General features: G+C 38.4%; 1 protein-coding gene across 4 annotated transcripts in view; it reads left to right on the top strand.

Annotated features, from left to right (window-relative positions):
• Positions 1-12,986, top strand: part of LOC136862701 (DNA helicase MCM8) — a 661,148-nt gene that overhangs the window by 151,786 nt on the left and 496,376 nt on the right. For all 4 annotated transcript variants that reach the window (XM_067138906.2, XM_067138907.2, XM_067138908.2 and 1 more), the window contains exon 5: positions 8,918-9,071. In XM_067138906.2, the coding sequence (XP_066995007.2) occupies positions 8,918-9,071 (154 nt within the window). The remainder of the gene's footprint in view (positions 1-8,917; positions 9,072-12,986) is intronic.

The following is a 12,986-nucleotide window of genomic DNA, read 5'->3' on the forward strand; positions in this document are numbered from 1 at the left end:
TTGTTCCACCAAATTGATACTTGTTATTTTGCCTTTGGCAAATTTTATTTACAAGTAGTACTTATTTTGTTTAGATTGACTAAATATCATCAACTTTTTGGTATAGGTAGAAATTCATAAAAGTAGAGACATGTAATTTTAGATGAATCTTAAAAAAAACTCTAACATATTAAGACTTTTAAAGGTTAGATCTTTAAAAACATTGGAAGGGGAGAGGGGTTGGGGGTGGGAGGAAGATTAAGAACTCAGCTATATATGTTTTGGTTGAAACTTATGGCTAGTAAATATTTCTAAATACATGTTATAACTGATTACTAAAAAATTCTTCGCTCTTTTTGTGTTCCCATACCTTGGAACGTAGAATGTGACCTGTATTCTTATAGCACTGTGTTTGAACTGGAAATTCCTAGTTGTGTCTTATATGTTGAGAATGATATTTATGGTGGAATTTAATACTGCTCCCAGAATTCAAAAGTTTGAGCATTGAATGGTTAGTTGGTTTGCGATACGACCCCGAATATAGAAGCGTTACCCCACGTTCTTACTGCCTTGGGAGTGGCCCTGCACTCCTAGCCTCAGCTTTTAAGATTGGTGGAAAATTTCTCTACTTGTTTTATCGATATGGACCATGAAGTTATCATGGTTGCAAAGTGGATGGTTTACAAGGCTCGTAATATATCAACTCCTGTTTCATAGCAACTGGTGTCCCAACTCTCAGGGCTACTCACTAGGCCAGGCCCATGTTGCTCATAGTTCACGAACTAGGAGGTGACTACGGTAACCCACACCACATATCACCCTTCCATTTTTTCACTAAACTTCATAAGACTGCCAATTATGTTTGCTGTCATGGTATTCTTAGCCAAAATTTTTGATAAATTCGATTTTCTAGTAAGTTCCTTCGATCTCTCCTTATCACTCAATTACTAACACAATTCCTTTTAAACCTGGATTTCATACTTGTTCTCTCCTACTGAAAATATTTCTGTTACAATATAGTGAGTCTTACCCATTACTTACCACCTGTGCTGTACATACCTGTTTTCACACTCTTCAACAGTAAATTATATATAGTTCATGCACCTTTATAGCCCCCCAGAACCTAATTTCGAGCACTTTAATAAATGGCACACAGGTTCCATCCCCCCTTCTGTTTATGCAACAAAGTTCATCAGTTATTTTAAAGTTGTATATAATTTTTGTTGGACAGTATTAATTTCTTCTGTTGGTCACGCTGTCAACAAGCTGTATCAGTATATAAGATGACATGATAAGAAGACTGAAACAAAATAATGTGCAGACATATATAGAGGAGCCTTCATACATGCCTGCATCAAGTTAACGAAGATGTCCCAGAATTTGGACATCAAAATTGAACATTTAACTGCATGAATATAGGTAAACTTGATGTAATTTTTCCATTGTTTAATGTACATATCCCTTAAGAGTTAATGTAGCAAAATCAGGAAAGTTTGACTTAAAAAGTGAGAAAAATATATTAATTTTTTTCCTATTACACTCAACGATGGGACATTAAGTGGCTACCATTGCTAAGTGAGACCAAGAATGATGCCTTGGAATTTAAAATGTCATCGTTTCCCAAGTAGTGTTAGTGACTTTAAAATTTGATATGACTTGCAATTTGAGTTACTTTACAATATAATTAATTCTTAAAATTTTTATTGCTAATAACCCTTGATCTCGTGGAAGAAAATACATCTTTACATATGCTCAAAAGTGGTACCTTAAGGAGTAAGAACATCCCCATCAGTGAAGAATATTGTAGGTTAAGATTGATGTATTTGGAACTACTTAATAGGTACCAACCTCATCCAGCACTAGTGAAGCTACTGGTTCTGCTGTGGTGCAACTGAAAAAAGTTATCGTTATCACTTAAATTTTCCCATTCAATGTACTCCATATCAAGTCCTAAAATCTACTAATTGCTATCAAATTTCAAGAAGTAAATTGCAAGTTACATTTTGTTCATTAAAAATAGACTGATACTTCACCCTCAACAAAAACATCTAGACTAACGTGACTAAAATTTGTCATATTATTGATAATATTTCATTATTTGTCGTGTAGGTATTGTTGTTTATCACTCTGTACACAGACTGTAAATTGTATTTATTTTAAAGATGTTCAATAAAATGTAAGTTTCAGCTCATAACTAGCTCTTAGCACATATTTCAGCTTAATTCAGTGAACAGTGCTTTTCCTATGCTGTGAATGAGAATCATTATGATTAACCCTCTACTTTTCTCATAATGTATGGTACCAGTACAGTACACACAGGTATCTTGCTGACAAATTCACTCGCGTTCCATTTAATTATGCTTTAATGACTTTAAGAACAAGAGTTATACATGTTCTGTATGATTTTGTAATATCAAATATACTTTTGATTGTTTCTTAAGAGCCCTATGTGTTTCTAAATACACACCCTCTAGACTTGTGTATGAACTGACCCGAGAACCTTTCTTCATTGAGGACTTGCGACATACAATGACTCTACAATCAACAAAGGCATATCAAGAGCTCTTACATGAATTAAAATTAAAGACAAAAATTTGGAGTGATTTCTATATAACGGATGCAATGACAACAGTCAATTGGTGTCAGAGCTGCTTCGACCTCAGACATATAGTGACCCGTGCAGCTGTCCATGGCTTCCATCACAAGGCATGTGTTGTACCTAGATTTCACGATCCAAACCATGACTGTGTATGTCGATGGTGTGAGAAGTTCTGTGGTTGTTACCACGCACTGGAGTGCCCGAAGAGACCGTGTTCTCTGACAAAACTTTGTATAAACTAAGTTTATACCCCTGCACATTGTGCACTTTTCTGTGTAAATAAAATAAATTCTTCTCACTGTTACACACAATTTGGCATGATGTTTCATGGTAAAATAAATTTTTTCTTCAACTTGGCCTACTGCAAAAGCTTTTAAATATAACCATAAGATAAACAAAGTGTAAATTGAGAAGCCTGTGCCACATAATGATCTCCAGAAGTGAAGAATAGTGTAGGCTAGGTTAAGTTTTATGTATTTGGAAGTACTGAACATGTAGCAACCTTATCCAGCACTAGTGAAGCTACTGGTTCTACTCTAGTGAAACTGAAAAAGTTATCTTTAATATGGGACCATCTAGCCTACAAGGTGTCTAAACTTCTTGCCCTGCTCAATGCAAAAAATAGTTACCTTTGACTCCGTCTGAAAATGTAAGACACTAGATTCATAAAAAGCAATACATTTATTAATTAATTAAAAACAAGACTTTTATTTTAAAATCACAATACACCTTCAGCATCTAATGCATTGTTTAATAGTTCGCGTACCTCCAGCTGGAAGTTTCTTTGACCTCTCGCACTAAGTTTCTCCACGTCCCCAACTAAACTTTCAAAAAATAATAATGTATATGATTTTTTATTATTGCTATTAAGTTTTTTCTTTAAGTACTCGTTTAGCACATCACCATCACCTTTCTTCCTTTTCCCACTGCACTTTCGCATATCTCCACTAGACACACGATTTGATGAGGTAGCAGAAGTATCTTCTATCAGAAGTTCTGTACCGTCATTGTCCTGCTCCTCATCTGCATCTTCTGATGATAGGTCTGCTAACTCCTCGGGGGCCTTCGATTCCACTGGGATGTTTGTTATAGCACTAAAAAGGTAATGACAACTCATATAATATCTTCAAATGTAAATATTATACTTTTCTGCTAATAAAAGAGCATCCTTCTGAATTCTGTTAAATATCCAGGAAAACCTGACAGGTTAGAAGTATTCACATTAACTGAAATAAACATATAGGCTACCCTGATCTACATGAATAATAAATATATTAAAATGAACCTAACAAAAAATATCAAATAAACAGCAAAGCACACTATGTGGGCCTACAAACATTTACAAATGGTCAGCCACAAACATTGCCGAGGTCCTCTGTCTCTCTTCTTTGCAATGCACATGATAAAGGATAAACACAAGATGTGTTACATAGAATACAAAAATATTTGTCTGTGGTATGAGACCCTTCTGTACTGCATTCATGGAAGTGAAACACTTTGGTGGCAAAGCAAATCACAATATGTAGCAGACCATAATCCCCTCTAATCTATCCCAATTATTTTAGTTATTGGTAACGGAACATGTACCGTAGTAAAAATAAATTGGGTTCTCCTGGATATTTTCCTAAATTTCTTATGGGATTTTGAAGAAATGAATCTTACCTTCTTCCAGCAAAAAATGGTTCCAGAAAACTCAGGGTATCGAAGCAAGCCCATTTCTGAATTTTTTTTGCACCAGAGCCTGATGGGTGCATGCTGCTTCTTCTACTTCTGTAGCCAGCTCTCAAAATTTGCCACTTTTTGGCACAAAGTTTTGCTGAAACAAAGATTTACAATGTTGTTATTAAAGTACTGAAATTCATCTTGTTAGGCTACTTTTTGTGTTTAAAGGAAATACGGATGTCCATTAGATTTCTTAACTATGACAGAGGTTTAGTGTTAATTTTGTTTCTAATTTTTTAGGCCTACATTGAATGTACTGCGAGTAGTATATTATATCAATTAAGGAAAACAAAACTTTTTTTTCACTTAAACGCTAAGATAAATATGATTACAGTCCTTACCATTTTTGGTCTGGATTCTTGACGCTATAGAATTCCATATAAACTCTACCGTATCCCTGTTGCTATATCCAGGAAGCTTCGGATTGTACAGCACTTCATTCCCTCTAACTAAACAAATTAATTGATCAGTTTCGTCAACCGACCAAGTACTTTCGTCCGCCATTTTAGAATGTTGCATGCTTGTATCAGATGCAGAACACCAATCACAGATCATCGACTATCGCTTGAAAACGAACACGTCTGTTTTCACAAACCAGTCGATCGCTGTCGCTCCCTGTTGATCGCTGACGATCGATGCTATGTGACTGCTGCCATTAGACACAACAGGTTTGTTTCTTTGGTCGGTTGATCGCAGTCGTTCGATCGATCCAGTGTGACAGCCCCCTTAGGGTTGCTCCTTTCCAACAGATGTGTCTGGATTGTAGCTCAACTGTTGGGGATAGGTTATTCTTCACCTTCAACACCGTTGAGGTTCTGTATTCTATTTCTGTGAAAGCTGTTGGTCGCCTTCTTCGTCTGTAACCCAGACAGGGGCCCTTACAGGGTGCTATCATCCGGAGCCAGATGAACCCTGGTTTTTTTACGAGGTCTTACTCCTCCCCCTCCTCCTTCCTTATCACTTGCGAGATGAAGCCCCGGGCTTGGTACCGGCACTGGCGGAGTTTATTATTATTATTATTATTATTATTATTATTATTATTATTATTATTCCTGGTAGAGCTGTCTATTGATTTAAAATGTTGATCGGTTAACCGAATGCCTTTAATTGATTAATCACCTGATTAATCAAATTTTAATTGAATTCTGCATGTCAGTGGTCGCTGCAAACATACCACGGTTTAAATTTGGAGTGCTGTTGTTTTATGGATTCCTATGCAAATATTGCAACTTCAATATTCCGGATTAATCAACACTCCAGAAAAACTCTTCAGACTACTGCTGCATTGACACAATGGGAACAATTAGAGCTGAACTCGGCAAACCAAGCCATTAAGTAAACTTTTCAAATCACATGCTTCTCCCACCAGCCGTCATTCCTACCCTCACATCTTTTCACCGTCCAAGCTAATCACTACATTGCATGTTGTTTCATTGCAAATCTCATAGCAATTTGGATCCAGAGACTCCGTGTAAGTCTCTAATTTACTGCAAAGCACTGGAACAGCCAAATCATGCTACAGTTTCGCGATTCATCAACGGACTTAGATTGCTAGGGATTAACGAAGAAAACGTGTTGGTGCTCTACTCAGATGCTGCATGCTATATGCTAAAAGCCGCAGTTGCATTGTCTGTGTTTTACCCCAATATGGTCCACTTCACAGGTTTGGCACATGGATTATTTTGAGTAGCTGAGACCATAAGAGAAAAATTTGCTGAAGTGTATCGTTTATCACAACAAGAACATTTTTTGCATATTTCCCTATTGCATGCAGTGCTACAAGAATTGTTACCAGATGTGCCTTTACATTAAAAATTAGTTATATTCTATCGGTTCCACCTTTTCAATACAAAATATTCTGTAATGCGAGTTACGTTACAAGTTGTTTATACATGGTACTAGTTTCGACTCCAGATCTGGGTCATCATCAGCCAATGGCACAAAATATCCAAGGCATAAAAAAGTCCAAAAACATTGTACAAGCACATAACAGGAAATATGCATGGATTAAACTAATCAATTAAAAAGATAAAATTGTCTGTGAGAAATGGTCACAGCAATGTTAACACTTGGCCGTGCATATTATACATTAGAATGGGGCACATGAAGGTCGTTTAGGTAATTATTCTTGATGCTGAAGAGAATTGAATTCAATCAACATAATGATAAATAATATATATGGAATGCAATTGCGAACAGAATGTGAATAAAGTTAAAATTCAATGATGCTGTTGCAGCTGGTATTGAAGTGCTTCTTATGGTGGCGAAGGTTGCATATGAAGGTCAGACCGGTTCTAAGTCATAGGTGGTAAGAGTTCTCGGTTCAATGCGGAACCAGTTGACTTTGTGCAGTGAAATGAAGAGCTTAACAGTCAGTGAGGGACTTACCCTCATTGATCAGTCAGTCCATAGGCGAAATGCATGTGACATGTGCTACTATCCCTAAATTTGACATTCATTGGCAGTTTCCCATCACACGTCACATGCATTTCGCCTGGTGCATGTTTCCTCTCAGACTTCGCTTCTCAAGTTTTTCGCTCCCCTTTAACTATTTGTGGTGATGGTGACTACAAAGATGGACTGCCAATTCTGAATTTTTGACACAGTGATTTTGTCCTGTTTTTTTATTTTTTTTATTACAACCTGTGACAATAAAGTTCTGTGAATAGTCCTGTACTATCAACATAGATGAACAATGCACAACAGTGACCTTACTGTCATTCGAAATAGTCCCTTTCCATAACTATGCACTGCTGTGATCGGCGATACATGTCCTGGAAACTTTGCAAGAAGGCTTCCTTTGGGATGGTGTTCAAAAGCCTTGTCACGTTTCGTTGGATATCAGGAATATCATCAAATGTCTTTCCTTTCAAATTGAGTTTGAGTCGTGGGCATAGGAAGAAGTCTGGAGGATTGAGATCTGGCCTCTAAACGTACCTGCTTCTGATGGTCAGTCAAGTGATGTTGCACAAGACGAGAACACGTTTTCCTCTTCCCTAACTTCTGGGTAACGATTTGTCACATGGATTCATGGTCAATCTGCAGTTCATCCGCTATCATGCGCGCAGTTAATTGCCGATCATTCGTGATTAATGTCCTCACCTTCTCAATGTTTTTGTCACTGATGGCAGTCGTCGGTCTTCTGCTACGGGGGTTGTCAGAAGCACTTTCCCGGCCTCCTCAAAAACGGGTGAACCACTCGTACACACACTTCAAGGACAGTGCTTGATCTTCATAAACACGTACCACCATCGCTTGCGTTTCTTTCGGTGTCTTGCTCAAGCTTAAAACAAAACTGTACATTGATGTTTTCGTCGTTCATGTTCCTGTTCGCAGTTGAGAACCAACGCATTAAACACGCGCTGTGTCAAACAGGTCTTACACGGCACACACACGATGCCCAACTGAACGACGTTGGGAGCAGGTGGTCAAAACCTGCTGCTGCTACGTAGGTGCAGCCTTGTGTGTCGCCAGTATTGCCGGATCGACCGTTCTGACTTCATTCACCAAACTTTATTGTCACAGGTTGTATATCACATGCAAAAAGAAAAAAATTTGGACTAGGAGGTCCACGACCTCACTAAAAACACTTATTGTTCATTTCTGTCTTATCTCACTTGTTTTTCTTCTTTTCTTCATGGGTTTTAACACACTTTTTAGCTTCAATTATATAAAAATGTTAACCCTTTTTCTTCACTGAGGATGTCTCAGGCAAGTTGTTTGTTGCTCCATCTAATGACACCGGGCGAGTTGGCCGTGCAGTTAGGGGAGCGCAGCTGTGAGCTTGTATCCATGAGATAGTGGGTTCGAACCCCACTGTTGGCAGCCCTGAAGATGGTTTTCCATGGTTTCCCATTTTCACACCAGGAAAATGCTGGGGCTATACCCTAATTAAGGCCACGGCCGCTTCCTTCCCATTCCTAGGCCTTTCCTGTCCCATCGTCGCCATAAGACCTATCTGTATCGGTGCGACGTAAAGCAGATAGGAAAAAAAATCTAATGATGGAGATATGTATATATTGAACTGTTTTTATTTTCCATCATGTCTCTTTTGTTTTTCATTTGTTCCTTCATTATTTTTTTGGCACATTTTTAGCTTCTATTATGTAAATAACTTGAATCCCCTTTTTTCACTGAAGATGGGTCAAACGAGTTGAAACATGTTTGACTTTTATTACTCCATCTAATGATGGAGTTATGTATTGTGTAGGACACATTAAATTTACCTTTGTAGAGTAAAATTTGTTTTCCTTTCACTAGTTTCTTGTGAAACTCTAGTTCTTCAAAAGAACATTATTATTATTATTATTATTATTATTATTATTATTATTATTATTATTATTATTATTATTATTATTTATTATTATTTATTATTATTATCTTCGCCAGGATGAGTTGCTCAGTTGGTAGAGCGCTGGCCTTCTGAGCCTAACTTGTTACATTCAGTCCTGGCTTAGTCCAGTAGTATTTGAGAATGTTTTAATAAGTCAGTCCCATGTTGGAATATTTACCAGCTCATAAAAGAACTTCTGCAGGACAAAATTCTGGCAATATTAAAAAAAATTGTTGTTTTGTAATTGATTTAGCAAATTAATGGTTTTAATATTATGCTTTCAGGTTGTGGTTAGTGAAATTAAAAGTAAACTGAAAGCAAGAGTGGTTGAAGACAACCAACAGGATTTGCCAGCTGTCACTGTACCAATAATCCGTGCTCGTATTATGAATTATGAACCCATAATACAATTGAAAAATATCAAGACCAATTACTATGGTTTGTATTCCATTATTTGTTAGAATTATATTTATTTAATAATAAACAGTAGAGCAGGCTGTGCCACTGGGTGGCACAAAATAATGACGAGGAATATGTCTATGCTGATGATGATGATGATGATGTTGGTGGTGATGGTTGTGTTGTTATTTGATGTGCAACTTTATGAACTAGTTTCCAGGTGTTGTGCTTAAAGCAGTGATATGGGCAAAAATAACAAATCTTAATCTGTTTATTGAGTGTTTAAGTATTATAGCTATCATTCTGAGATTATTAATGTTAGTACTGAAAAAGGTTAAAAAAAATTGTCTTGTTGGTTAGGATACAAACTTTTTTCCTGGTAGTGTTGACTCTCTTTTCATTAGGTAGCTGGCAACATGTTCAGCTGGGAAAGGGAAAATAAAATAGAAGAGCAATCTAACTAGGCTAAGAAATGAAAACAGGGCGAGTTGGCCGTGCACTTAAGGGTGTGCAGCTGTGAGCTTGCATCCAGCAGATAGGGGGTTTCTACCCCGCTGTCGGCAGCCCTGAACATGGTTTTCCATGGTTTCTCATTTTTACCACGCAAATGCTGGGGCTGTACCTTATCTAAGACCATGGCAGCTTCCTTCCCACTTGTAGTCCTTTCGAACCCATCGTTGCCATAAGACCTATCCGTTTCAGTGTGACGTAAAAAAGAAAAAAGGAAATGAAAGAAATTTGTTCCTGCTTGATTTAGTTCTGTCTTATGAAAATCTTGTGGTACATTTTAATGAAAGTATTCTTAGTATTTTTGCAGTTCTCAGGGTGCTGGGGAAATGCAAAAATTGAGTGACAAGTAACCAACACCATAAAGGTGAGGGCCATAAATGTGATGACACTGACAGATAATTGATTTTATGGAGAAAGAGAATGAAGCAATGATGTGGGAGTAGAGTGGAAGGGGTAAAGAAGAAAAAAAGATGAGAAAGGGATACATGTGTTATTAATAACACACAATTCTATTCAGCTATGAATGACTACACTCACTAATTGCTTTCAGAAGTCTCTGCTCTGCTCTTCTCATACAGTGGGTGGTCCTGCTCATTATTACCTAAGAGGGTTTTAATCCTATTCATAAGCTTGCCTTGCCTTCGCTTCTCTAAGTCCAGTCACCCCATACAGCAGCTGCATGCAAACATCTAGATTTGAACACAATGCTACTGGCTACACAACACACGATCACTGTTTCTTGATTCGACTCGAGAGACAGTCCAGTATTTGACTAATTCACGCAGTTACATTCAGTGGACAACTAAACAGCAACAGCTCAACAGTATTCAACAGCAGGTTAATACTAACAACATCTGTTATTAATACAGATCCAATTACAACTCACTATAGCTGCTTCAGTCACTGATTCACGGTTGTCCTCAGTCTCCCCCTCTCTCTCTCTCTCTCTCTCTCTCTCTCTCACTAAAAGGCGGTACATAGTCTTCTGTCCTGTATGCCGTCTTCAGTCCAGCCACTCGCTCATCTCTCCAACGCAACAACCACGACTCCTCATTCAGACCTCGGTGGGACTCTAGCGACAGCCAACACCTCTGTCACCCTCAGCCTGGCCACCGAAACCCAACACACTGGGTCTCACATTTATTTATTTATTTATTTATTTATCTATCTATCTATCTATCTATCTATCTATCTATCTATCTATCTATCTATCTATCTATCTATCTATCTATCTATCTATTCGTAGTTTGTTGATCCCCACAATCGCAGAAGTCTGACTGATCTTTCAAATAACCCCATTTTTTTAGGTTATCCTTTGATTTACCTACACCATTCCTCAAACGATTCAGTGCCTTCCAGGCTGTCCATTCCAAATGATGACTAGGGGGTGGAAATTCAGAAGGCACCATGAAGTATCCACAGTGACACATACAAAATGCTGTCAAAATGCATACATGGATTTATTCACAATTATTTACAAATAACCTTAATCACTGTCGTTGCAAACAAAATACTTCACTCTGAAAACATCAACACACCGCCATTTTAACAACTGCCTATCACGGAGCACATGGAGATTGCAACCTTGAAACAGTTGACTGCTGACGGCCACAGCATGTCGGCACAAACACAACAGTAACACGTGGTCACAAGTACAACTCGTGATAAACCATAATTCCAACTAAGCGATAACTCATCTCTACCATCAAGACAACTTCCTTATCTATGTGCCTGGCCAGGCTTCTAGAAAGATATATTACAAAAATACCTTCTTGTAAATTCTAGAGTGCTTAATACATAGATATAATGTACAGAATATTCTACCATCATCTAGTGTCAAAGAAATGTCATTCTGAATGGTACAGTATTTCACAATACTGTAGGGGATTACACATCATATATACCAGTATACAGGTTCTTACATTAACTGAACTCATATAAATGTCTATATACAGTACATGTTTCATGACATATCCTCACAAACAATGCGATCATCAGACTACATAAATAATAATAATAATAATAATAATAATAATAATAATAATAATAATAATAATAATAATAATAATAATAATATAATAATAATAAATGGATGTAAACACTTCAGAGCCATACATTACAAGTCATAATAATCATAATCGTAAAATAACAACAACAACAACAGTAGTAATAATAATAATAATAATAATAATAATAATAATAATAATAATTTGAGCTCGAAACTTGCATTATTTACCCACGGATTAAAGGATATTATTTTCAAGTTATATCAGTCTATTACACTTGCGTCAATATCCCCCCTATAACTTGAAACAATTTCCAGAGTCTGCCACACTCGTTAACTTTGCCTTGGTCTTAGATTGTATCTTCTCTCTTCCTCGACGTTGCTGGATGTGCTCTCCTCCTCTTGACCAGATCGTGCTGTGTCAGAGGTTGGGGTTGCCTCGCCGCCAGCCTCTTCCTCAATGATAGTCGATGCATTTTTCTCATGACCAGACTGAGCTGTGTCGTCACTAGCCTCTCCTCCAGGTGGACCTGTGACAATACCAGGCTTACTCTGTATGCGCAGCGGTTGGTTGACTCGCCGTAATACCGATGCGTTCACCTTGACAGGAGGGTTGTTCTTTAGTAAGTAGACCCCATGGTCCAGCTGCTTATCCACCTCGATGGGACCAACCCACTTAGGTGCGAGACTTGCGTGAAACCCTCCAATTGTATTACTGACTGGGTGGTTACGTCGCAGTACTTGTTGGCCTGGTAGGAAGATCTGGGTCTCTTCGACATCTTGAGCCTTGCCCTGGGTAAGGAATCTCTTCTCGGCCAAAGCTTGCTTTTCCTTGATGTCCTGCTACTGCTGCTGCTGTTGCTGCCGCTCCCACTCTGCCAGAGAAACATCTGCATCATCTTGACCAGAAGTGGGTGGTGGACGAATCTCCCAATCCCTGGTGCCGTATAGCTGTTGACCAAGGAACAGCTCCGCTGTGGAATAGCCTGTGACACGGTTGATGCATCGTCGCAAAGAGTAACTGCGGTATCTGACGACCCAAGAGTCGATGTTCTTTTTCTATTAAGCGGACCTGTAGCATCCTTTATAGCTCCTCATTCCGTAGTTCTGCTGGATTGGCCCTTGGGTTGTAGATAGGGGTGGTCCAGTGCTCCACACCTCATTCAGTCATCATTTGCTGCCACTTCCTTGACGTGAACTGACTCCCGTTGTCTAACAGAATACACCGCGGGTAACTGTAGTGGCTGAATACCTCATCTTGTACAAGGCTGGTGATGCGTCCGGTCATGGCTTCTGGTATCGGAAAGGCCTCGCTCAGTCTATCTTGTGAAGAGGTCGGTGATTGCTAGGAGTCCTGTTTTACCCCATGGTGTTCTAGGGAAAGACCCATCAAGTCCTCTGCTATGACCTCCCAAGGGCGTTGCGGCTGTCTTCCTCAC

Source organism: Anabrus simplex, chromosome 2, assembly GCF_040414725.1.
Source record: "Anabrus simplex isolate iqAnaSimp1 chromosome 2, ASM4041472v1, whole genome shotgun sequence".
Taxonomy (NCBI): Eukaryota; Metazoa; Arthropoda; class Insecta; order Orthoptera; family Tettigoniidae; genus Anabrus; species Anabrus simplex.